Source organism: Lactuca sativa, chromosome 1 (assembly GCF_002870075.4).
Source record: "Lactuca sativa cultivar Salinas chromosome 1, Lsat_Salinas_v11, whole genome shotgun sequence".
Classification (NCBI taxonomy): domain Eukaryota; kingdom Viridiplantae; phylum Streptophyta; class Magnoliopsida; order Asterales; family Asteraceae; genus Lactuca; species Lactuca sativa.
This window is the reverse complement of record NC_056623.2, coordinates 176531246-176556376: the sequence shown is the minus strand read 5'-3', so window position 1 is coordinate 176556376 and position 25131 is coordinate 176531246. Positions and strand designations below refer to the sequence as shown.

Sequence of the window (25131 nt, the reverse complement as noted above, 5' to 3'; positions counted from 1 at the left end):
TTCATTTTGATTTATACTTAGTGTCTATTATATATTGACAGAACACACTTGTATTAAAATTATGTTATTAATGCAATGGATGATGTTGTTGCTTGTTTACTACTTTTCATTGTTGTGATACTATACATGATGTCCTCCGCCCCATAACGTTTCCGTCGTTCTTGGTTTTGGGGTGTGACAATTGTTACCCCGATGTCCTAGAATTTAATTCCTTTATACCCGTTCGTTTCGAGAATAATTATTAAAAATACTCAAATGAACTTTTAAATTGGCTAACAATTATTAGAAGGGTAATTGACTTTTAATTGAAGTGATTGACTGAACTGGATGGAAAATTTCAGGTTGTCACATCCGTTTTTCTCCAAACACATGCCAGTTGGAAGAGATTTGGCGTTGTTGGTGGTTATGTTTAGTTGGACTTTTTCGCCATTGAAGCAAACAAAATCTTAGAGTGAAGGTCCTCCGATTACATTAAAAAATCCGATCTTGATTGCCAGATGTCAATGAGTTTGTTGCGTGAATTGGCTGGTGTTGGAGCTTGACCTTGTAACAATGTTGAAAATGGTGAGTTTGTTAGTAATACATTCTGACTGGTGTCCTATATTTTTTCATATAACTTGTTAGCTTGGTTGGTTTGTAACAATGAAAGAAGAAGGGTTAAATGGGATAACCTGATGAAAAGGTAAAGTTTAACTTGTTAAATGATTACAACAGCCGATTTCTTGTAATTTTTCGTTAATAAAATTTAATTTAACACTAAATCATAAATTAACTTAAAATTTTAGGATTTTATTTTTATTTATTTATTTATTTATTTCTCGAGATTTCCCAAACAACAAACACCCAAAAATCAAATGTTTTTCAAAATAGAAGCCGCTCAAGTTTTTGACAGAAATCTATCCATCTTTCGAACACCATAAACAACACTCCTCGAATTGAATCATCAAACAATTTGGTCGAAACTGGATCTCAATACTTTGAAACCCTTGCCAATGTCATCTCCACCCCCACCAAATCCCACCACCACAACCACCGCCGTCGCCGCAACCGCAACCGCCGATTTCTTTAAATCGGTAGCGCGACAGAGGCCCCGAAAGCACGTACACCCATCAATCTACCAAACCTTCTACAATCCCCAACCCGCCACTTCGGCAGCGTTCCCACCACCAACACAACGTCCACAACCACCACAACAGTCCCTTCAATCGAATTCAAGAACTCATCATCAACAATCAGCGACGGGGGGAGTTCTATATCCTGTTGCTTCCTCCGGAAGGGGGTTCCTGTCAAAGCATCAACAACTTACCTCCGAGCAAAGCGCGGCAGTGGGAGTGGTAATCAATTCTGACGGCTTCCCCCCTGGTCCTGTCTCCGCTTACCCTTATGCTGTTCATCGGCCATATGGGTTCTCGAATTCTGATATTCCTGGTCAAACTTCGCATCAATTGGTTACTCCCTCGTCTGCCCATCTGCAACAAACCCTCATGGGTGGCGGCGCTATAGTTCCCACATTTGCTGCTGGGGTTTCAGTTTCTGCAAACCCAAAGGTTTAAATTCTCTGCGCTACACACACTTAAAATGAATTCTTCTTTTTTGTTGCATTGTTTCGCTCGGAGTCACGTTCGAATGCCCCTTTTTGCTCTACATTCTGATCTAGCACCATGTAAGATCGCATTTTCACTAAATTGCATCATAGATTCATACATGATTGATAATACATCCTCATTCTGAACAAAGGACAGTCTTTATGATGCTTGAGTTACATTTGCAGCATCGTGTTTTGTCTTACTTGATAAAATGAAAAAAGTTTATCACTCAGCCATACCAATAGAATAATAATCAAAATAGCAGTGCCAGTTCTAGATTAGAAATGGTAATCTTTTGAGTATTTATTGGAAGTGTACATGAGTGGAGCTTAAGGCCTGGCCTGGTTTCTGACTTATTTGGCAAAATGATAAGTGAGTAATCCCCGTTATGCGTGGCATAGATACCAAGACTAATGCCAATGGGACAAAAGTTGCAGCATTTTCTCCTATACCAAAAGGTGGAACAAAGTGGGATAGGGACTCTCTCACGATCTTCTGCTTGTGCAAAAGACGTGAATACCCTCCTCTTCACCCATCATGAAAAGTAGCCCTAGAATTTAAAAGGTTTTAAAATCATATATCTTTTCTTAATTAATTTAGTATTGGAAATTGAGTAACCGGTTATAAAATGTTTATGCAAATCACATGTTCTACATTCTAGAGCTTCTTGTGTAACATCCCAAGTACAAATTTATAGGCTAACACAGTAACTTCTGTACGAATGTAAAAATCCTGGTGGAAGTTATAGATAACCCACAACTTAACGCTTATAAGGTGATCAAACCTTTTATTTATATTTCTTTTATCAAAGTTGTTAGTTGTTATAACACTCAAGTTTGAAAGTATACATTTGTGATTGAATTGAAGAGTGAATACATGTCTGCATGTTGTGCTAGCTTGTGAGTGTATAAAGTGTATTTTCTTGTTATTCTGGTCCAACACATTAACTAATAAAGACCAGTGGTTTAAATGATAAAAATATTAAGATACTACGATATGGAAGTCATGATGGTTATGTGGATGAAAATGCTAAATCTAGCCAAATTTTTTGTACAATTAACGTGTCGTAACATTTTAGAAAGTTCTATAATGCCCTATCCAAAAGAAGAATAAAATCTAATTGATAATCGTTGCTTCTTTAATGAGAAATTTCTAGAGGGGGCGGATGGCATGATCCTCTAATTAGCAACATAAACATTTCCGATCATTGTCACTTGGAAGAATTTTTCACCTATATTAAGGAGAAGTAGCTTTATTTCGTTATTATTATTTTTATGGATAGAAGTTTAGGCTTTGGTAACAGCAAAGGAGCGGCTAGAAGGCTATTTATCGATTTAAATGAAAGACCCGAAGAGGAAGAAACTGTAGATCCAAATGATCAACCAAAGCCAAAGGGAACTGCAAATTCCTCCTATGTTGATCGTGCTTTTCATAAACAAAGAGACATGGTAACACTCAGATTTAAAATAACATCAGTAGAACTTTCTACCGAGTAGAATATAATAGGTTCACAGGTTAGTTCTAGTTAAGCAGTTGATTATCGATATTTAGGTCTTTCTTGTTGATACTTGATATTGCATATTTTTAGGATGATCTTGGTTCATTCCCATGGCGATTGCCTCACCGGTTGCATAACTTAGAAATTTCATATCTAATTATGAAGAGAAGTTTTTTATTTGAGTCTGGATATTTTATTCGTGATATGATTCTTTTTCTTTTTACACTTTTGTGCACATTCGGATACTTTTTATTCTTTATTTTGATCTGATATCAATTATTTTAGTTGGATTCTTCACATTCTTTGTGATGTTTGTTATTGCATAACATATTTTTATTTGTAGGTTGTTGCTCAATCATCAGCTCCTGAAGATAATGGCTTATATACTATAAGGTAATATCACGTTCGGGTTCCTCACATATTGTATGTGTAGATTGTTGTCCAATCATCATCTTCTGTTCAGCTGATAGTGATTTTTGTTTATGATTTTTGTAGGGATAAGAACGGAGATGGTAGTTTTGCTATTATTAGAGATAGAAAGGTGAAAATACTTTCTTTGCCTTGTGTGTTTCTGATATATTATGCATGCAGAAGCAGAATTTATTACTTTATCTTTATTTATTTATTTATTTATTTTGGACGTAAGTGTTTAGCAGAGAACGGTTCATTTTCCTGGCACACATTGGGAATTAGAAGGAAAAGATAAATGAGGGCAACCTGTAAAAAGTAGGACTTAATGGGAAAACAACCTTCCCTCCTAATATTAACTTATTCTTTCTACATTAAATAAAAAAGAAACGGCACCTACATTGTGGGTATTCCATGAACAAACAACAAGCATATAACTTAAGAAAAAAAATGTACAGTAGTTAAATTCTGCACAGGTCATGCATGCATAGATGAGTTCTTATTTGAATTACTTCATTACATCTTTTGAGATTATGATTTATACTTGTTTGAATTGCTTTTGTTTTTTATGCAAAGGAAGTTAAATTATTTTATAATGTTTGTGGCATAAATCAACCAAAATATATCATTTGTCTCTGCCTATAAATAAATATATTTGCTAGTTAGTGCATACGAGTTATCCTTCTTTTGGCATATACACAAAGAAAAAGTACTTTTCGTATTAGTCTAGCAATGTTCAAATTGATAGCTTCATAAATCAATAGAAAGTGAAAATGTAAATATTACTTCAAAGGGCTCTAGTGCATGTTGCATTAAGAAACATGTGCGTATATACAGTCATTGCCAATATCACATTGCATGGCCAACAGTTCCCGTATAAATTATCATAGAATTTATGAATAAAATATAGAATAGGCGGATGCAAGCAAAATATTTTTGACAAATTAAATTTATAATATATATTAATAACATAATGTTGAAGATACTAAAATTAGTGTTCCAATACTTCCTATTATGTTTATCGTGTGAAAATAGTGATACAACATGTTTTGAGCTCATAAATTCATTGGGGCATTTTGATATACTGTCTTTGAGTACTTTAATGCACAGGTGTATCATTACAATTTACTACGCATATATGCAAGCACAGTTGGATGTTTCATTAGTCAGGTCAACAGATGTAGAAGACTGAATCAAGTTTATATTCTTTTAATATGTATTGTTTATTTTTCTCTCCATGGAAGCGAAATACAAGGTTATTGTGGTGGTATGTACTGCATAAACAGTTAGGCCATGCAAATCAGATTTGCTTCTACTTGCTTAGTTATTCGACTAGAATTGAAGAGATTATGATGAACTTGAGATATTAAAATAATCACAAATGTCTTTTAGCATACAACTTATGTGTAATATGCTAATAGCTATTTAGTTCACGCTATAAAAGCTTATCTATTTGATCTTATGAAAACTTTTCATATTCTAAATCAACTCATGATGTTATTTGTTGCTGCTACTGTTTTAAACAAAACAGGTTCAAGTTATTGAGGGCACTTCTCTATATGCTCAATGTCGGTCGTGGTTAAAGAATGGGTTTACTTTGGAAAATCAGGTATTTTTTATGGCTAGCATCTCATAAGTTCCATTCTTATTTGTATTAATTTGCAAACAAAATTCACACAGAGAAAATGGCCCACATCATATCTTTTTCAAAAAAGGGCATATGGGCCATTCTCCCACCAACTCCTCCTATTGTCCCATTTGCTACTGGGAACAGGATTGAACTAGAGAAGCTTTGTAGGATATTTTCAATAATGAGGTTGACGAGGGGCATCCATGTCTTTTGCACAGACAAGAGATCATCTTGTTTCACCTTTGTGAGTGGGATAAAAATTGAACTTTTTGTCACATTGACATTGATAAGGTCCATAACCTTAGCCCACTACAAAGAAACCTAATAGACCCATGGATAGTATACAAGTCTCAGTTCTCTCTATGATTTGTATATGTTTTCATTTGATTTGAATTTAAAGCTTTCCTCTCCATTTTGAATTCATTGTTACGTAGTTGTTCTCCCTATTCTATTACATTTTCCTTGTGGATATTTTAACAATGGGTTCCACTGCCTTCCTTCTTCCCGCATCTTTATCAATGGTGCAATCTACAGAACCTCAAGTGACAACCCGTCTCCGGGCCCTCCAAACTCGTATTGAATCTCACGATGGAAGAATCGATCCTTATCCATGGAACTCGATGAGCTCTCTTTCTTTGTCAGCGTAGATATTTTGAATGAGATTTCTCGTTCCATAGAGCAGCTGAAGCAAGGTGTTCAGATTCAACAAAGAAGGCAGGCAGGTCATCTTAGGATCTTGATGAGGTTGAGTCTCATCTCTCTCACCTACATATTATATCATTGTCTCTGGTTCCGGCAAACTCCTTCCTCGACGTCCAGACCCTATCCACAATCCTCCACATCTGGAAGCATCACTCCTCACTTCCCAAAGTCAAACTACCGGTCTTTGATGATGAGGATTCTCAAGGATGGGCGACCAAGGTTGAACTCTACTTCCAAGTGCACCATACCCGCAAAATAACAAGCTCTACTTAGCATAAATGTGTATGTAGGATTTTGCAGTCCGCTGGTACATAAATATCTTGATTAAGCATCCTGAGGGATCAATTCCATATCAAACGTTTGAATAGATTTAGTGCCACCCAATTTCGTAATGCTCATGAGGCACTTGGTTTCTTATTTCAAGACGCTATTATGGAAAGAATACATTGATGGATTTGATGCCCTCCGTGCCTTGATTCCTGCCCAGACGGAAGAACATTCCATCGGCTAGTTTCTTCGTGGTCTCAAATTGGAGATTCGTAATTAGGTTTGAACACTTAACCTTGCCACCTGCCATCAAGGCGCATTTTGGTAACATCGAAATTGTGATGGGACTTCATGATGACAATCCACCGTCCAAGGCATTCTGGTATATCTAATTAGAACTCTACATTGATGAAATTTTCCACCGTTTCTACTTATCAAATTGTGCCATGCATACCTTATTCTTCGGGCCAGGCTAATATAAAAACTTTCCATTCCACCGGGTCCCTCCATACAAACCCAAGCTTGTTACACGGAAAAATCTAATACCCAACCTTGTAATCCGGATGTCAACTAAAACCTACGCAGTTAATCGCGCGCTATAGCGGTTAGCGACTTTCTACAAAATGGCGGTTTAGTTTAGCGGTAGCGCTATTAACGTTGATATTTGCCACTATTTATTGTGATTGAGGGTACCACTATTGCGGTTGTAGAGTCGCTATTTAGATTCATGCATCGGGCTGTTACAGTTTAATGAAAAAAAGACTTCATTAGCATCGATACGCGGTGTTGTCGATAGCGGCCATAGCGACCGCTATAGCGCACTATGTAGCGTTGAGGTGCAATGACGCTATCTTCAACTTAGTGACTTTGTAGTGGTCTTGGTGGGATTGAAAATCTGAAATCAACCCACCCTAAATTTTTGAAATCGACCCTCAATACATCAGTTGAAGATAAACACATGCTATTGGAACCTTCAATTTCAGATGGGTACGTCATTTAAGGGGTCGATTGGAAATTTGTAATGTCTCCTAACTTTTGATTTCATAAATCAGTTGGAAATTTGTAATGCTGAGTTTCAATTTTGAGATTGCAATTGGAACTTTTTCTGATTTTGACTTTCCACTATATAACTAATTCCAACAATCCAACAAATAGTTGTATATATGTGCACTTTAGGCTTCTTTCCAATCATCGAATTATCTTTCCCTCTCAATCTCTCATACAACTTCAAGCCACTGCTATCTTTCATTGTACTTCCTCTCATACATCTTCTTGCCTGTTTCAGTCATGTATACTTTTGCCATTGAAAATGTTTTTTTGCCACTAAAAAAGGTTTTTAAATGCTTTAAATATGATTGGTTTGTCGCTATTATTCGCTATTCGCTATCGATAACATTGCAATTGGGCAATAAAATCAGATTTATTTTAGCCTAAATACCTATCAAATTGTCTTTTAGATCTAATTGGATATGTACTTAAGTATACGCACACGACACTAGACGTCCCGCCATGATGACCTTAGACTGCTATCTGAATTTTGATTGCGATATAGCTAAAAAAGAGTGGGAGGAACGACGTCATGTGGGCTGTGGTCTCAAAACCTTTCGCAACACAAATACGTCGAGGGTGGCCTTCGAATTTTACTTTTGGCTAACGACAAAGAAGAAATAGACGAAGGCGAAATTTGCTTTGCCGAAGCTTCGCTTCCGATCGACAGACAACACTACACTGTGAGTGTCAATCTCTTTGTAACCTTGTGGTATAGCTTTTAATCCATCTCCTACATTCGATACTCTCAAACTAGCCGAAAAAATTCATGCCCTAATTTTAGTTGACTATGGATTTTCATCTCCAAGAAATTAACGGTGGCTCTTGGGTAGTTGATCCATCCTATGTCCCGTGTGGGCATAAAAATGGTTATGGTCGTCGTGTATAGATGTCAAATCAGTGCCTTCGTCTATGATCTTGAGATTTTTTTGAATAATTGACGCCTTCGTTTACGATCTTGGCAATTTGGACCTCATCGATGCTATAATAACAAACTAACAACATGGATTCCAGTTCTTGTCAACGAATTCGATAACACACTCACTGAGTCACTCTGGTTTCCTTTACACATATCGTTGATTAGTTTCCCAAATCTGTTGGCTTGGAATGATCAAAACAGTTTGTGAATCTGTCTGTCCATGCGGCCCAAGTCAAAGGTATAAGTCTTCGACTTTGTCCCTAATGGCTTGCTTCAACCACTTTCTGTTCCCAATTTGATATGGGAGGTTATATCAATAGATAATAGATTTCATTACGGGTCTTTTGAAATAAAAGGGGCTCGAGGCCGTTTTGGTCGTAGGTCATCGACATGCATGTATGTTATTGATAGCATATAACAGGCGGTCGACAAGTTGCTTATATGCTACGTAGCGATAGCGATGAAATATCGCTCGCTATTTCATGTTTATTGACAATTAAATATAGAGTAAATTATAGAAATGATCCTTGTGGTTTGGTAAGTTTAAAATTTGATAGGTTAAATCCCAGTAGTTTATGAATATTGCACTGCAGCTCCATGCTCCATATAAAAAGACCAAATTACCTTTTTTTCTTTTAACAATTATATATATAGCCAAGTGGATCAAGGCAGTGGATTGTGAATCCACCATGCGCGGGTTCAATTCCCGTCGTTCGCCCAAATTTAATTTATTTTTTTTAATAAATTATTCGCTAACGTGTCATAGCTTCCTCCTATTTTTTTGTTTTGTAAAGACGAAGAAAGAAATTCTCTCTCTCTCTCTCTCTCTCTCTCTCTATATATATATATATATATATATATATATATATATATATATATATATATATATATATATATATATATATATAGGTCTGAGCTATTGTACGAACCAAAAAAAGCATTTGAACTTGCAAACTCATAATCAATTCATCATTTTTCAACACCAAAAACACAAATTTTCTCCAAATGGTGCATCTAAGCCATATCTAGGCTAAAAAAAGATTCGACAATTTATTTTCGAAATTTGCATGTATACACTATCAACAGTGTGTAGTTGATTGTGCTCATCAGCAGTCATACAAAAAAACCAAAAAAAAAATCATCAAATCTTTTTTTTAGCCTATATATATATATATATATATATATATATATATATATATATATATATATATATATATATATATATAAATTGTTAAAAGAAAAAGAAAAAAGAAAGGGTAATTTGATCTTCTATATGGAGCAAGGACATGTAATGCGATATTCACAAACCATAGGGATGATGTAACCTATCAAAATTTAAACTTAGGGACCAAAATTGCGAATTCGATCAAACCACAGGGACCATTTCTGTAATTTACTCTTAAATATATAGTTACCTAAACTACTATAACAATTATAATCTACAAATAAGTAAACTATTTGCATTATAATATGAAATTAAGTAAACTATAGTCATTATAATCTAAAAAAAGTAAACTACAAATGATAATATTAACATCATTACTTCCCTGTGGATTTTAAAAATCAAATTGATACCATAAACATTATATTTGGACAAGAAACAACTTGATAGCCACAAACAAATTAATTGATATACAAAATCACTACACATAACCACTTATCAGGAGAAAACAAATCAATACCCACAATCAATTAACTGAGATCCATTGGGAAACAACTAATTGTACCAATAATTAACGGAGACCAAGAACAAATTAGTCGAGGCCCAAAACACCTAACTGATGGTTAGAATTCAGAAGCGAAGGTTGTGAAAGCTGAGGTGTGAGCGACGAATATTTATCTGACTTGATTTACGTTCAAACCTAATTACATCTATTTAGGCCATTAAAAAGGAAAAAAAGAAGATAAAAAAGCAATAAAGCCCGCTATGTGGTTGCTAAACAGTCAATATTGCCGCATCGCTACTTAGCACGTTTGCGAAAAAGACGTGACTGCCCCTGCCCTTCTCATCTTCATCATAAAAATACTTAAATAGTCCTAGAAAGCTTTTCTAGTCTCATGTATGTGTTAGTGTGTCTTATAGAGTTTACCTTTATTGACAGCCACAATATGTCGATTGTGTCAAGTCTCTTCCGAAGCCGTTGCCTGCATCCATGGTAGAAGCAACAAAGGAGGACGATATGGAGATGGAGGAGGTATGTACTCTCACTTTTGTAGTTTTGTCTTAAGCTAAATGCAAGAAATAACAACCTACTTTCATTTATTTTGTAAGTGATAGCATCTTACCTTATCTTTTTTAAAGCATCGTGCTTTCAGTTTTTTTCTTAATAAGACGTACATTGATAAATCTACCCAGATATAGCATCGTACTTTTTACGTTTTTCTTATTAAGAGATTAATACTTAAAATAAATCTACCAAGTATACAACTGAAAATTGCGTTGGTTGTATTTTGGCGACATTGTTGTAAATTGGGTAGATATTTCAAAGTACAATGGTTTAATAGGAAGAAATGGAAGTAGGATGCTAGAATGAATACATTAATGAAAGTGCATTGCTCCATTTTGTGAAGTGAGATTCGATTACATTAGAAATTAAAAATGTTAATTCGCCTCCTAAATTTCCATTTTTAAAAATTGGATAAAGAGTCGTTTCGTGAACTTGTATATGATCATGTTTGAAACTTCCTTCTAATAGTAAAATTATTTCAATCATTGTGCCGTTTTTGAAATCACACGAGCCTAGTTTCTATCTTATTGCGACTAAATTTCAGTTCTCTACCAATTTATGCAACTAACACGAATTATGCAACCACGTTATAACAAGTTAAACGATTTGCATTGAAACATAGTTACATATTTTGTCTAAAAAAACCAGTTTGGCAAAAAAAAAAAGTAATAATATGTTTGTTGCATAAACAAACATTTATCTACAAGAACATTAGTTGTTCATGTACCTACTCGAGGAGCTATCAAATAGTACTTTTTTTGTTAAAAACACAATTAATGTTGCTCACTTATGAAGAACATGATGTTAAATAACTTCTAAGGGCAAAAATGGGATAAGATTTTATAATGAATGAATGCAATGCATGAAAGACCAATTTTTTGGAGTTGAGGGACACCAACATCTAGAAAGTATGTAAACCTTTGAATGCTTTGTGCGTTCTCTCTTTTACCCTCATCTCTTCCAGATGAAAAGATACACGTAACTTCGTTTTCTACCATGTATATATGTAGACACGTGTGACGTGTCACTAAAAAATGACATATTTGCTCTTACATGGTCTCAGAAAATGGAAGACGTTGAGCATCTATCTGCTAAGGAGCTGTTGCAACAGCATGTTAAGCATGCTAAGAAGGTCCGCGTGAGGTATGCTTCTTAATTTTAACTCAGTTGACTCTCAAAAGTCAGACATTGACTTAATGGACATTAATAAGGCATCTTGTTATTTGCAGATTAAGAAATCAAAGACTACAAAGAATCGAAAGGTACAAAGACCGTCTTGCCCTTCTCTTGCCCCCGGTGGTAGACCAACAACCAAAAAACGAAACTACTTGAAGTGTCCACATTTGGAATTTTTTTTTCTTTTTTTTTTTTTTTTTTTTTTTTTTTTTTTGTTGTGAATGGTTATCAACAAATGAGAATTTTAGTTTCATTGGATTTGGCCGAAATTGGAATTTAGTTCCATTTGTGTATTGAGTACGAAGTTGGTCTGTTGGACTTGATAAAATTCTGACTAGTGGATTTCAACGTTCCATTCATTATGCATGCAATTTTCAGCAGCCCCTTCTTGTTAGAAGAATACTCAGATACCTCTTTTAACCTTCGCCTCTATATTAGCTTTCCATCTTCTCGCTAGCAATTTCCATTCCATTTCCTATCAACCATGCAACCAAATATGACATATTTCAATTTCTTTAGGGCGTGTTTGGTTGCAAAATCTGAAGGAATTGGAGTCTTGAAGCTGGTGGCCAAACCAACGGAATTGTATTCCAAGAGATTCTTTTGAAATCCATGTTTTCGAGGGATCTTTATTATTCCTAAAGTGGGTGGTAAGAATTGAATTCCTTTGTGAGCTAAAAACACAAACACATTCTTTCTTTTTAACATAATTTACATTTAAATTTCTTTGATAGATTTACAAACCAAAGAGAGTAGCAAAGGATATTATTTAATAAGTTACATTTCCGTCTAACCAAGCATGCACATTAGAATTTATTCGGATTTTTTTAATTTCTTTTTTAATTCAAATTGCTTTGAATCGGCCTTTTATCTTTTTTAAGAGCATTATGTTTAATAATATTTTAATTCATTCCATAATATAACGTGAACCAAATATCGGGTTAGCATGTGATATGCAATCCTATTCGATCAAAAACCAAAAAGTCAACTAATCCCGGGACAAATGGAATAAAATGTCTTGTTCAACTTTGGATACTTATATAACTTATAAGAAAACAACCTTATCTTGCTCAACTTTGGATACTTTAAATCTCGATTTGTCCCTAATTTTTTTTTTGCATATTTTACATTTGAATGTGAAAATAATTGTTTGTGTTTACAACAGACGACACCAATTTATATATCCTTTTGGTAATAACCTCAATCCTAACGCTCACTTGAGGACTTCTTACTCCAGCTGTTCCAAGAGTGTCCGCTCTATTCATGAGGCTTCACTTGGCATAGATGCCATAGATGCCAGGGCCTTGTTCTGACTTCCGAGACTCATCTATCCTATTACTGAGAAAATTCCCTACTTGGAGTGAGAATCCCTTTATCCCGAAGCAGAGCAGAAGCAGTTTGATCTCTTACCTTTTGTTCATATCCCAGAGACTCGTCTGCAGTTAGTTTCTCATTCGAATATGAATAATCAACAAGGGCACCTTCTCTCTTTACCTTTACTGGCTTTAATGACACTGCAAGGGACGCAACAACAAACTCTTTCCCCTCAATCGTCGGGGGCTATTATCCGCTCACTCCCTTGCTTTCAGAGAACTCCCCCCGTTATAGATAGATAGTCAAAAGGGGCTTTCTTCTCTTAATCGTAATCACACTTTGAATACTTAACGTTTTCCTACCTCCATGTATTGTCATAGAAATCTTAGGCAGCGTTTGGCAATAGAACTGGATTGGATAGGATTGAACAGAACTGGACTGGACTGAACATAACTAAACAAGATTGGACTAATTTTTTATATAGTGTTTGGTAAGAGTGGAACAGAACGGAACAAGTCACCATAAAATGTTTGTTAAATCTAGAAATGAACAAACAACACCTAAAAGTTACCATATTTTCCAATGTCCTTATGTACAGAAAAGACTAGAAAATTAACTTAACATGAATCATTTCAAAATTAATAAAAAGATTCCCACAAATTGTTTATAATTCCATAAATTCAAAAAATACTAATACTGATGTTAATATAAATATCTTGTTGAAACACAATTACATGCATACAATTGGATTAAATGAATAAGCTACAGTTGCATTATGTCAATATAAAAATTACGTTATAAGCCACAAGAGGGTTATATGAACTTAAATTAGATGTCAAGATAACAATTATAGGGGCTAGTAGAATACTGATTAACACACTCTGCAACATAGTTCATTGTAAAAATTGAGGTCAACATAAAAATTATAGAATATTGCCTAAAGATTAATAGCGTTTTCCCAAAAACATTAAGTCGGTGACTTTAGCTATCTATCTTATTAAAATAATAGGTTTAAGTTTATAGAATCGTAACTTTTGGTAATTCTCAAGATACAATAAAATAGATAAGCGTCAATTTGAAACAAATTGGTAACTAAAGTTCCATTGAGTTAAGTAAAGAGAAAATCGTAAATGTGATTACTGATGATACGCATGAAGAGAAGACGACAGTAAGCACTGCATGATATTTGTGAAGAAGGTGTTGCAAAGATGTCGAAGGAAAAGACAAAAAATGTGATATTATTATTAAGACGTGATGATGAGGATAAACACAAAGGAGATCAATATCGGAAGAGTAAATCTGCCGGAAAAAAAAATGTGTGTGTTCCACTCAGTTCCATCCTTTTAGGTGGGACTAAAAATTTAGGAATTAGTCCCATTGGACTTGGTCAAAAATATTTCTTGTTCTTGTTCCATCAACGCCAAACACCCTCTCAAGAGTCCTAGTTGTGTTCTGTTCTATCCTGTACCACACAACAAACGCTACCTTAACGACTAATAACTTAGTCAAGAGAATTAGTCTTCTACTCCTATTCTTTGGGTATTATAGTCACGTGGTACTAGTGCTCATTTATCAGACGTTAGGTTACTTTCTTTCTGTATATATACACATGTAATTCTCATCAATCATATACAACATCAAATTTCAATTGTATTCTCTCGTCTCTATATGGTATTAGAGCGCTGACCTGCGCACCAATTTTTTTTCCTGTGAGCTTTACGATCCACCATGTCCGCCACCAACCAGCAACTTCTTGCTGCGGCTCAAATCGCCTCCACCAACCTCAACTTCCAAATTCCTACTCTCAGCATCAAGCTAGATCGAGACAACTACCCTCTTTGGCGCACCACCATTATCTCTGCCCTAGAATGCTTTGATCTCGAGTCCTTTGTTCTTAATCCTCTCCCACCACCAGAAACCATTACTCTCCCTATTGTTGCTGATGCTCCAACCCCTAATAATGCTCCAACCCCTAATAATGCAACCTCTGTTCCAAATCCAGCGTTTTCTACCTGGAAAAAGCAGGACCGGTTTGTTCTCCTTTGGATGAAATCCACCCTATTTGATCGATCGCTTGCTACCGTTGCTAGATCATCATCCTTCAACATGCATGGCAAACCATAGAACGATTTTTCAAGCTCACACTTGTGCACAACAGATGACCCTCAAAACTCGACTTCAATCGCTCTCTAAAGGGTCATTATCTATGATCGGCTACCTTGAAAAGAAACGCCAGATTGCAGACTTTTTAGCTGAAAATCTCACCCCTGTTTCTCTGAAGACGACCTCATTACCTACATCATCAATGGTCTTGACTCTTCCTAAAACCACTTTGTTTATGCTTTTCTCATGAAATCTGACACCATTTCTGTCGATGACCTATTTGGCCTACTTCTTCAAGAATAAGCCCGTATTGATCAAGACCTTGCTCGTCAAGCCGTCACCCAACTTTCGACATCCACTTCTACTCATCCTACCTCTTTCCTGAAGGCAAATCAAGTGTCTCACAGCCAGACCCATTCCCGCTTCCCTACCACAACTCACCAACAAAATTCTCACTATCGTGGGTTTGATAGTCGCCGTCATCATCTGCATTGCCAATTGTGCAATAAAACAGGCCATGAAGCCATCAACTGTTGGTAGCGGGGTAATCAAACTGACTGCCCTTCTCATTGTCCCACTCCTCGTGATCAACCCCGCCAGGCTCATCTTGCAAGCTACCCCAATCCATCAACTGTCATGGACCCTTCCTGGTACTTCGACTCAAGAGCGACCGATCATGTTACTTCTGATCCCAAAAAATTGCATATCACAGAACCACACACTGAAGACAACAAATTGCAAGTTGCCAATGGTAACCACTTACTTATTACTCATTCTGGCTCTACTTCATTATCTTCATTGCGTTTACCTAAAGTGTTTGTTGTTCCTCGTTTAATTACAAATCTTCTCAGTGTTTCTCAACTAACACAGGATAATAATGTCTTCATGGAATTTTGGCCTAATCATTGTGTTGTTAAGATCTTACAGGGCAAACCAATCATCTAAGGCAGTGTTGAAAATGGTCTTTACCGTTTAGCTCTTCCTCAACATATCAAGTCGTCTACCATAGCTAGGGTTGTGCATGGGCCGGTTTGGGTCGGTTTTGGACCCCAATCCAACCCAACCCGTAAATGATCAGTTTCTGGTTTTCAGAACCCAATAGGGTCGGTTTCTGGTCAGTTCGGTTTCTCGGTTTCTAATATCGGTTTGGGCGGTTTCTCGGTTTCTTGGGTTCAACCCATACACTTACGGTTTCTGGGTTTAAACCCATGGGTTTTGGGTTTGAACCCATTTTCCAAAAATGTAACAATTAGTTAAATAATTAAAAAAACACCTAAGCTTCTTTTATTTATTTTTATTTTTTTAATATATATATATATATATATATATAATATTATATATATATATATATATATATATATATATATATATATATGACAAAACTTCAAAAATGGTCCCTGTGGTTTTCGAAAATATCAAGTTTAGTCCTTAAGTTCAAAAAACCTCACAGATGGTCCCTGTGGTTTCAAAACTTTTAACAAATGGTCCTTTTGGCTAACACTGTTAACATTTAACCGTTAAGTGAAGGGCATTTCAGTCATTTTACCACCACAGGGACCATTTATGAAGTTTGCCTTAATTTTTTTTTTAAAAAAAAGAAAAAAAATTATTTAATATTAAAGGGCCCCACCCCCCCTCTCTCTCTCTATCTCTCTCTCTCTCTCTCTCTCTCTCTCTCTCTCTCTCGTAAACATTGCATCTACAGCTTCAGTTTCAACTTCACACACATCCAAATTCACCACCAATGATCCTCTTCTAGCTCGTAGCCAATCTCCAACTTCACTAGTCACATTCTTGCACTTCTTTACCTTGATCTTCACCAAATTAGGACAACCCCAAGCAAAAGCTTCGATTCCTTCATCTGATACTGGACACCCTTTTATACAGAGCTTCTTCAAAGCAACACATTTTGATGCTATGCTTGAAATTTCCCCATCAGTTATTGTTTCGCTTCCACATAGAGCTAATCTTTCTAGTTTTTGATAGTTTGTAGCGATTGCTTCTAGGCTTGCTGAGTTAGGGTTGACCCCAATTAGATCAAGTTCTTGAAGGTTTGCACTGTGTTTAGCAATCGCTGTCAAACCCTCGTTTCCTATCCTGTTTGTTCTCCATCCATCGATGTGAAGCTTTCTTAAGTACTTACAGTGCTCAACAATGGCGACAACCCCAGTATTTGTGCATTCTGGTGTCTTGACGATGTGTAGAATTTCCAATTTGGAGCAATTAGAGAGGGATGAAAGCCCAACATCGGTTACCTGTAGTCTCTCCAGATGAACTTCAACCAAACAACTATCTGCAGTCGCTATCGTCTCCAATAACCTATCCCAATCGCCTAAGCATCGGAGCAATTTCAACGTCTTCAGTTTTTTTGCACCGCTAATTAAAGGTCCGAAGAAATGGCCGTTGTATAGCTCCTTAAGACATATACTTTTGAGCGAGGAAGCCGCCGCCCCTGGCCCAATCGGCTCCGCTGCTCCTCCGTCGTTGATGCCTCTTAATCGTTTAACAGACAGCTCCTCGAGATAAGAACAGCTATCGAGGAGGGCGTTTATGCCTTTAGCACCGAACATGCAAGATCCACAAGAGAATTTCTTCAAACCCTTGCAGTTTTTCGCTAAGCCGACCATACCTACATCAGTTGCAGGTGAAGAATGGGAAGAAGATGATAGGGTACGTGGGTTTTTTGATCTTACGAAAGAGAGAGAGAGAGAGAGAGAGAGAGAGAGAGAGAGAGAGAGAGAGAGAGGGCGGGGGGGGGGGGGTGGGGCCCTTTAATATTAAATATTTTTTTTTCTTTTTTTTAAAAAAAAAAATTAAGGCAAACTTCATAAATGGTCCCCGTGGTGGTAAAATGACTGAAATGCCGTTCACTTAACGGTTAAATGTTAACGGTGTTAGCCAAAAGGACCATTTGTTAAAAGTTTTGAAACCACAGGGACCATCTGTGAGGTTTTTTGAACTTAGGGACTAAACTTGATATTTTCGAAAACCACAGGGACCATTTTTGAAGTTTTGTCTATATATATATATATATATATATATATATATATATATATATATATATATATATATATATATATATATAATAATCAGTAAAAAGCATCGGGTTTGCGGGTTTGCTGGGTCGGTTTCTTGGTTTTAAAGAGGGGTCGGTTTCTCGGGTTGTTGGGTCGGTTTCTGGGGGCAAAACCGAAACCGAACCCGGAAAGTCGGTTTTTACAAATTTAAAACCCACACCGTCGGTTTTGATTCGGTTTCGGTTTTTTCGGTTTTGGTTTCGTCGGTTTTTGTCGGTTTCTCGGTTTCTTGGTTCGGGTTTGCTCACCCCTAACCATAGCTCTCTCCAGTGTGTAGCTCCTTAGCTGGATGGCATAACCGTCTCGCTCACCCTCATGACGCATACTTCGCCTACTTGTTTCTCAGTTTCAACTTCTAATTTCCACAAATAAATTGTCATCAGTCTATGAATCTTGCCATTTGGGAAAAATTCACAGATTTCCCCTTTCATCTACTCATGTTTCCTGTTCGAAACCATTTGAATTATTGTATTAAGATGTTTGGGGTCCATCCCCTTTATTATCTTTAAATGGCAATCATTATTTTCTTTTATTTATTGATGATTATACAAAATTTATTTGTATCTATTTTTTTTCTCACAAATCCCAAGTTTTACAAACTTTTATCAACTTTCGCACTATGATCAAAACACAGTTTGATTCTGACATAAAATGTGTTCAATCTGATTAGGGTGGTGAATTTTGTCCTGTTTCTAATTACCTCCAAACTTGTGGTATTACTCATAGAGTTTCCTGTCCTTACATATCTGAACAAAATGGGGATGTGGAATGTAGAAATAAAGTAATTATTGAAAAAGACTTATCTTTACTAGCTCAATCATCCCTCCCACAGGAATATTGGAAACATGCATTTAAAACCTCAACTTAACTACATAATCGAAGCATTACTCCAACACTAAAATATTCTTCTCCTTATTCCATTCTCTACAAAAAGGATCCTGATTATGCCTTTCTTCGAACATTCAGATGCCTTTGTTATCCCTTCTTACGCCTGTACAACTCTCATAAAATGGACTTCCGTTCACTTCCCTGTGTATTTTTAGGATACAGTGCTTCTCACAAAGGGTATTTGTGTCTTCACATACCCACATCCCATGCGGTTAACCGAGTATGCTAATTCATGCATGCACCCACTACCTTACATTGACAGGCGGTTAAATGAATATTGTGATATTTGAATGATACATTACATCATTGTCTTCACTTTAAACCACACAAGGCAACCTCACCTCTAGCATACTCTGACTCTAGTTGGATATCAGATAAGGACGATAGCAGATCTCAATATGGATGTGACATATTTCATGGAGTAAATTTGATTAGTTGGACATCACAAAAACAGCGTGTCGTTGCTCGATCGGGTACTGAGGCAGAATATCAGGCCCTTGCTTACACAACAGCTGAATTACTATGGATCCAATATCTACTTCACGATCTGAAAGTTCATCTCCCTAAGCCTCCTATAATTAGTACCAGATCTAAACATATAGCTCTAGAATTTCACTTTGTACGAGAACAAGTTGATACAAGTGTTGGGTTTTGAGCATTCTAACACTCCTAAGTGTACATGCAAACCTAAATACTTTGGATCTATGTTTTCTCTATTATATATACAAATATGAACATCCAAGGTATTATCCTAATCTAGCATACAAAACAATGAATATAACAAGATAGAATACATACCTCTTTGATGTATAATGTCTTCATGAAGCTTGAGTGCCTAGTGCCTCAAGTGTGACACCTCAAATGGTTCACACAACACCAAATACACTTGGAATGACTTGAGAGAAATCCACAACTCATGAAATCGGCTAGCCCTTCTTTTACACACACTAGTGGCCGATTTTGGTGAATAATATGATGCTTATATAGTGTGTTACAATTAGGGTTACACCATGTAAACCTAATTGTCATGACCTTTCATTTCCATGACCCATGGGTTATGTAACCTCCATGGAGCATGTGACAACCGTCAATTTCCGGTCAAGTCAAAGTCAACTAAAGTCAACAAGTCAAACCGGTCGACTCAATTAGCCCGTGGGTTCTAGGGCTTACGTTAGGTAATTACTATACAACTCGCTATTCTAATGAGAGATCATAAATTGAAAAGTTCGTACATCTAGACTTCCTTTACCTAAAACCGTGGTAAGTAACGAACCAAACCGATAAAACAATGTTGCATACTCATTGGGAGTGTGTAAGATCCTTAAACATGGCTTAATGGGGCTTACGGACCTTGCGTTGCAGAGCCAAACACTCACAAATGTCACACACGAAACCTCTCTCAATCGTTTTCACTCTATCTCTCTTTATCTTGAAATCTCTCCCAAATCTCTCCAAGAATGTGGAATCTCTCCCAAATCTCTCTTTGTATGAGAAATCTCTCCAAGAATGTGAAATCTCTCCCAAATCTCTCCAAGAATGTGAAATCTCTCCCAAATCTTTCTTTGTATGAGAAATCTCTCCAAGAATGTGAAATCTCTCCGAAATCTCTCTTACGAGAAATCTCTCCAAGAATGTGAAATCTCTCCTAAATCTCTCTTTGTATGAGAAATCTCTCCAAGAATGTGAAATCTCTCCCAAATCTCTCTTTATATAAGAAATCTCTCCAAAAATGTGAAATCTCTCCCAAATCTCTCTTTGTATGAGAAATCTCTCCAAGAATGTGAAATCTCTCCCAAATCTTTCCAAGAATGTGAAATCTCTCCCAAATCTCTCTCAGTATGTGAAATCTCTCCCAAATCTCTCCAAGATTGTAAAATCTCTCTCAAAACCCCTTTCGATTTATTTTGAGCATTGGAGGGCATCCCGGTACCTGGCTTGATAAGAAACCGCTCAAGGAGGGGTAAAATCTTTGAAAAAGACCTCTTGGGACCGAAGCCTCCCCTTAGGAGCCAAGTCCCTCTTGAACCGAGGTCTAGAGTAGAACCGAAGCCCCAGGAGAAGCCATCCGGAGCCGCAACCAAGGAGGCCGACCGCAGTCAGCGAGCCGCAGCAAGCCGACCGTAGCCAGCGAGCCGCAGCCACGCACCGCAACAGAACTCTCCTCGGACCGCAACTCTTTTTTTTCTCTTCGGATCCGCATTAGCAGCCGATGGCACTTCGGAATTTGGACTGTTGATGACCAAGCCCTCGCCTGACTTCGGATTCCTTCACATTTCACCCAGTTTTTGACTAATTCTCCGTTTTAAGTCCGTTTTTAATTATTTTAACGCGATATTTTCTCCAGAAATAATATTTTAACATATAAGACCCTAAATAATCATAATTTGGGCATATTTTCATGAAAATATTTAATTGAGAATAAAATCTTTTAAGTAAGATCTTGAGGTGGAGTGTGAATCTTGTCATGATATTTGGCACAAACCACCACCCCATGCCCATTCCTTTGACCAATCTTTGTACTCCCCACTACTCCTAGTCACCTCAAGGCCTTACCCTACTCATTTTTCCCAGCAAACTCACGTCCAAAAAGAGCTGGAGAACACTCTTATCCCTCTTCATTTCCCTCACTTCACTCATATTTCCTCATTTTCATCCAAAGCTCAAACACATCTTTTCTCTCTTTTTCTCACATACAATTTCGAGATTTCCAAGTCATTTTTCAAGCTTTCCATCTTCATTTAGTAAGTATCATCACTCTCCTTATGATTATTACATTCCTTTTATTCAAATCATTGATTCCTTACATAAACTCCATCATTATTGTGTTAGATTCTTGAATCTTCAAAGCAATTCTTCAAGTGTTCTTGAGTTGAACACCTCTCTTCTTCATCACTCATCTACTGAAACCACTCAAGATGAGTTCATACACCTACATTTTCATGTTTTCTTAAGTTTTTAGGAGAGGGGGGGGGGGGGGGGGGGGGGAATACAAGTTAAAACACTAAGAATATAACTAAACTTTTCTAACAGCTTTCATCAGAAAAGTTGGACTCCATTCACAGACTGTTTTGGGCAACTTAAACATTTTTGTTTTCAAAACTGTTTTAGGTGTAAGTAGTTCCAGTTCTTAGCTTTAAAATGACTACTTGCACATCTCCATACGATTTTTCTACAATTTATGATGATTTTTACAAAACTGCCTATCATTTCAAACACCAATCCGGACCACTCTGTGATTATGGACTTTTTCACCCAAGTTGGAGGTCATTAAAAATCATGATAAAAATTATGAGTAAACTAGACACATTTTAGGAACTTTCATAATTTACGGATTTAGTTTTCGACTTCGTATGATTTTTCTATGACCTTTCTAAAACGATGCAGAAAGGTTAAAAATTAGTTAACAGCTTACAACTTTCATAACACTTTGTATTATGTTGAGCAAAGTGTATAACAATAAGTTCTAAATATTGAATGTGTTTCCTTGTTAGTTTATCATCATAAACTGAAACTTAGTCATTCATGATAAGATTTTTCATTCATTTAGAACGCGTATATTAAGCTATAATAAGCATAGTTCATGGATTCATAACACTAATGCATTTTCATAAAAGAGTTCTTATACATTACAAACGTTTTGGATAAACTATAATAGGTATAGTTTATGATTCATCACATAACACACTTACACAAAAAGGGTACATTCATACAAAAATGTTCTACACTTACGCACACTACACGTAAACTTGTTAACTCAGGTTGTGAGACTTTCTCTCCCCGTACGTCCGAGTACGGGATCCAAATTCCTGTAAGTTATAACTAAAATCTCTTGTAGGGAGAGCGTGATAATTGTGTATAGATCTATATTGGGGTTGACATCCCACACCTCGCTGCTAGCTACAGCCGGACCGACAGGTTTGCGGGTGACAAGAGTCATAGGATCAGGGTGTCTAAAAGACGTTGTGCAGGTTACCTCTAGTCATAGTATGGTTATAGCGACTCACATAGGGAGCTAACAATACATAAAATTTACGGGATTTTTATAAAACAAAAGGGGTTTTATGTCGATTTAAAATCACTTTTTATATCAATAAGTACAGATATTACTGTACATTTTCGGTTTTGGTATTTATGACTACACATCATTTGAAACCACTTTTATAGCTTTAAGTATGGCAAATACTTGTTATCTATCGGTCTTGGGATTTAGGACCACATAACTTTTATAAAGAAAATATTGGATTTTTCTGGATACATACTCTATCGCTTTTGCAGGGAAAACGATTTACTTCTCTAACAAAATCTCTTATGAACTCACCAACCTTTGTGTTGACACTTTTTTCAAAACTACTTGTATTCTCAGGAATTCAGTGAAACAGGAAATCAACAGCGTTTTGAGGATGGGACGATAAATCGTCAAACAGTTCATTTTGTCATCATAATGTAATTGATTTGAAATATGTAAACATATACATTGGTGTAACTTTTTCAATTATATTTATGATGGTTGTATTTACTTTGAGCACTATTATACACGTTGTTGTGATACTATACATGAAGTCCTCCACCCCCGGACGTTTCCGCCATCCTTGGTTTGGGGGTGTGACAGAGCATCCATGGAGCATCCTATGGGTTTAACCCAACTTGATTATCCATGGAGCTTTGGCCCACTATATAAGTTATGGATGATTTGCACAATCAACCCATATATTTAATTAGTCTTCTTTTGATCACATAATTAATTCTAAATTAGTTCTTGATCAATACTAATTAAATATTATTATTCTTATTATTAATATGCTAGAACTTATAATATATTAATAACCATAAGTGTCTTATTTCTCTCATTTAGTCTATCCAAGTGCATGATGCCATGCAACCCAAATGGACCATGCCGGGTCGGGTCAAGTCTTACTAATTATAGTTATGGACTTAGACATTAATCCAATAGTCTCCCACTTTGATAAGTCTAAAACTATTATTGCGTATGACTTCAAGAACCGACTGGCAATCTTAGCTCTCAAAAGCTTTTGTTGAACTCTGACCTTGTAGATGAACTCTGACCTTTGTCAATGACTTGTCCATTAGATAAGAGATCATATATTCCTCCATTCTAGATATCATATGGACTGAGACATGGATTATAATCATTCTCTCTGTCCATTTGTTGTTTCCTGATTTCCGATTTATGACGACTGACTAATTGAACAAATCAAATCAGTCCTGGCCCGACCGAGCACTTCCATTTGTCATCATCAAATCATCGAGGGGCCCACATATATCACTTTTATCCCGAAGGTAAAAGGAATGGATAAAAGTCGACTCATATGGCTTGTTCTACTACTTGTTGAATCATACACAAAGACACGTTTTATAACACCGAGTTACCGAATATGTTTTCGTGCAATCAATGTACAACCAACTCATAGTAACAACTCATATCTCTAGGTTTGAAGAATATAATATATTATCGTCTCATGATCACTCGTGATAAATGTGACAACTTGTAATTATTCCGTCACTATAAACCGTTCCCGTTAAATAAAACCGTTCGTATTCAAATTGTTCCGTTAACCTTAGAATTAAATTAATTAATCGCGACTTTTAATTCAGTTTCATAAGTGTCGGGATGTGTTATAAACATTAAAATATTTTCCATATTTATTTGGAAAATTATTAGTTTGATCTAAGTCGTGATTATGGCAATTTATCGGGTACGGCCAAAAGCACCGTCTAACGACAGTATCGGGTAGAATTCCACCGGGCCATAAACTCAACCCCTATATAAGGGATTGAGTGACATCATTTTGAAGTTTTTTCTCTCTCTCTAAACACTTTCTCTCACCACTCTCTCTCTAGAATTCGAAATTGATCCAAAAACTCCATTTCAAGCCTCAATTTGGTAAGTACTCCATCCTAGCTTGTTGTTTAACTTGATTGGCATGCAAATTCATGTTTGAAACTCCCAAAAACACCCAAGAACAAGTGTTTACGATCTAGGGACCCTCCCAAAACCGTGAACACCCATTGAGAGGGTTTTGAAGCCCCAAAACCCCTCTAAACCCCTACTAGTGCTTAGATATGGCTTAGAAACTTGCATGCATGAGCTTAGGACCCCAAAATCGTGCCATTTGAGTATTGGACATGAGTTAACGTTCCAAGAACATGCTTGGAATGTAAACCCACATTCATGGACCATAAATTCCTTTTAAAGTGTCAAAATGCCCCTAAACACCTCCTAATGCTTTCATGAGAGTGTAGAACCTTATAATCCTTCATGTGATGCAC

The 25131-nt window shown here is 36.4% G+C and overlaps 2 protein-coding genes across 3 annotated transcripts; one reads left to right on the top strand and one right to left on the bottom strand.

Moving 5' to 3' along the window:
• The first annotated feature begins 846 nt into the window (after positions 1 to 846).
• LOC111909516 (uncharacterized) lies at positions 847 to 23396 on the top strand. 2 transcript variants are annotated; one of them, XM_052764454.1, is made up of 9 exons: positions 847 to 1547; positions 3428 to 3477; positions 3580 to 3625; positions 5024 to 5101; positions 10160 to 10252; positions 11349 to 11428; positions 11515 to 11547; positions 11981 to 12111; positions 23207 to 23396. In XM_052764454.1, the coding sequence occupies exons 1-8, from the start codon at positions 993 to 995 to the stop codon at positions 12066 to 12068; spliced, it is 1023 nt and encodes a 340-aa protein (XP_052620414.1). In that variant the 5' UTR covers positions 847 to 992; the 3' UTR covers positions 12069 to 12111; positions 23207 to 23396. The 2 variants fall into 2 exon arrangements, with proteins under 2 accessions (XP_052620414.1, XP_023761096.2); XM_023905328.3 differs by lacking the exon at positions 23207 to 23396 and having other exon boundaries at positions 11981 to 12254.
• On the bottom strand, positions 15361 to 17707 carry LOC128128142 (F-box protein SKIP2-like). Its single transcript, XM_052766981.1, has 3 exons — positions 17703 to 17707; positions 16571 to 17566; positions 15361 to 15364 (listed from the first exon to the last, which is right to left on the bottom strand). Exons 1-3 carry the CDS (start codon positions 17705 to 17707, stop codon positions 15361 to 15363), a joined length of 1005 nt encoding a protein of 334 aa, XP_052622941.1.
• Positions 23397 to 25131: the final 1735 nt, after the last annotated feature.

Coding starts and splice junctions, on each gene's coding strand:
- LOC111909516 (XM_052764454.1), top strand. CDS start 993: ATGTCATCTCCACCCCCACCAAATCCCACCACCACAACCACCGCCGTC. Junction 3,478..3,579: donor AATGGCTTATATACTATAAG/GTAATATCACGT, acceptor TGATTTTTGTAG/GGATAAGAACGGAGATGGTA. Junction 11,429..11,514: donor GCTAAGAAGGTCCGCGTGAG/GTATGCTTCTTA, acceptor TGTTATTTGCAG/ATTAAGAAATCAAAGACTAC.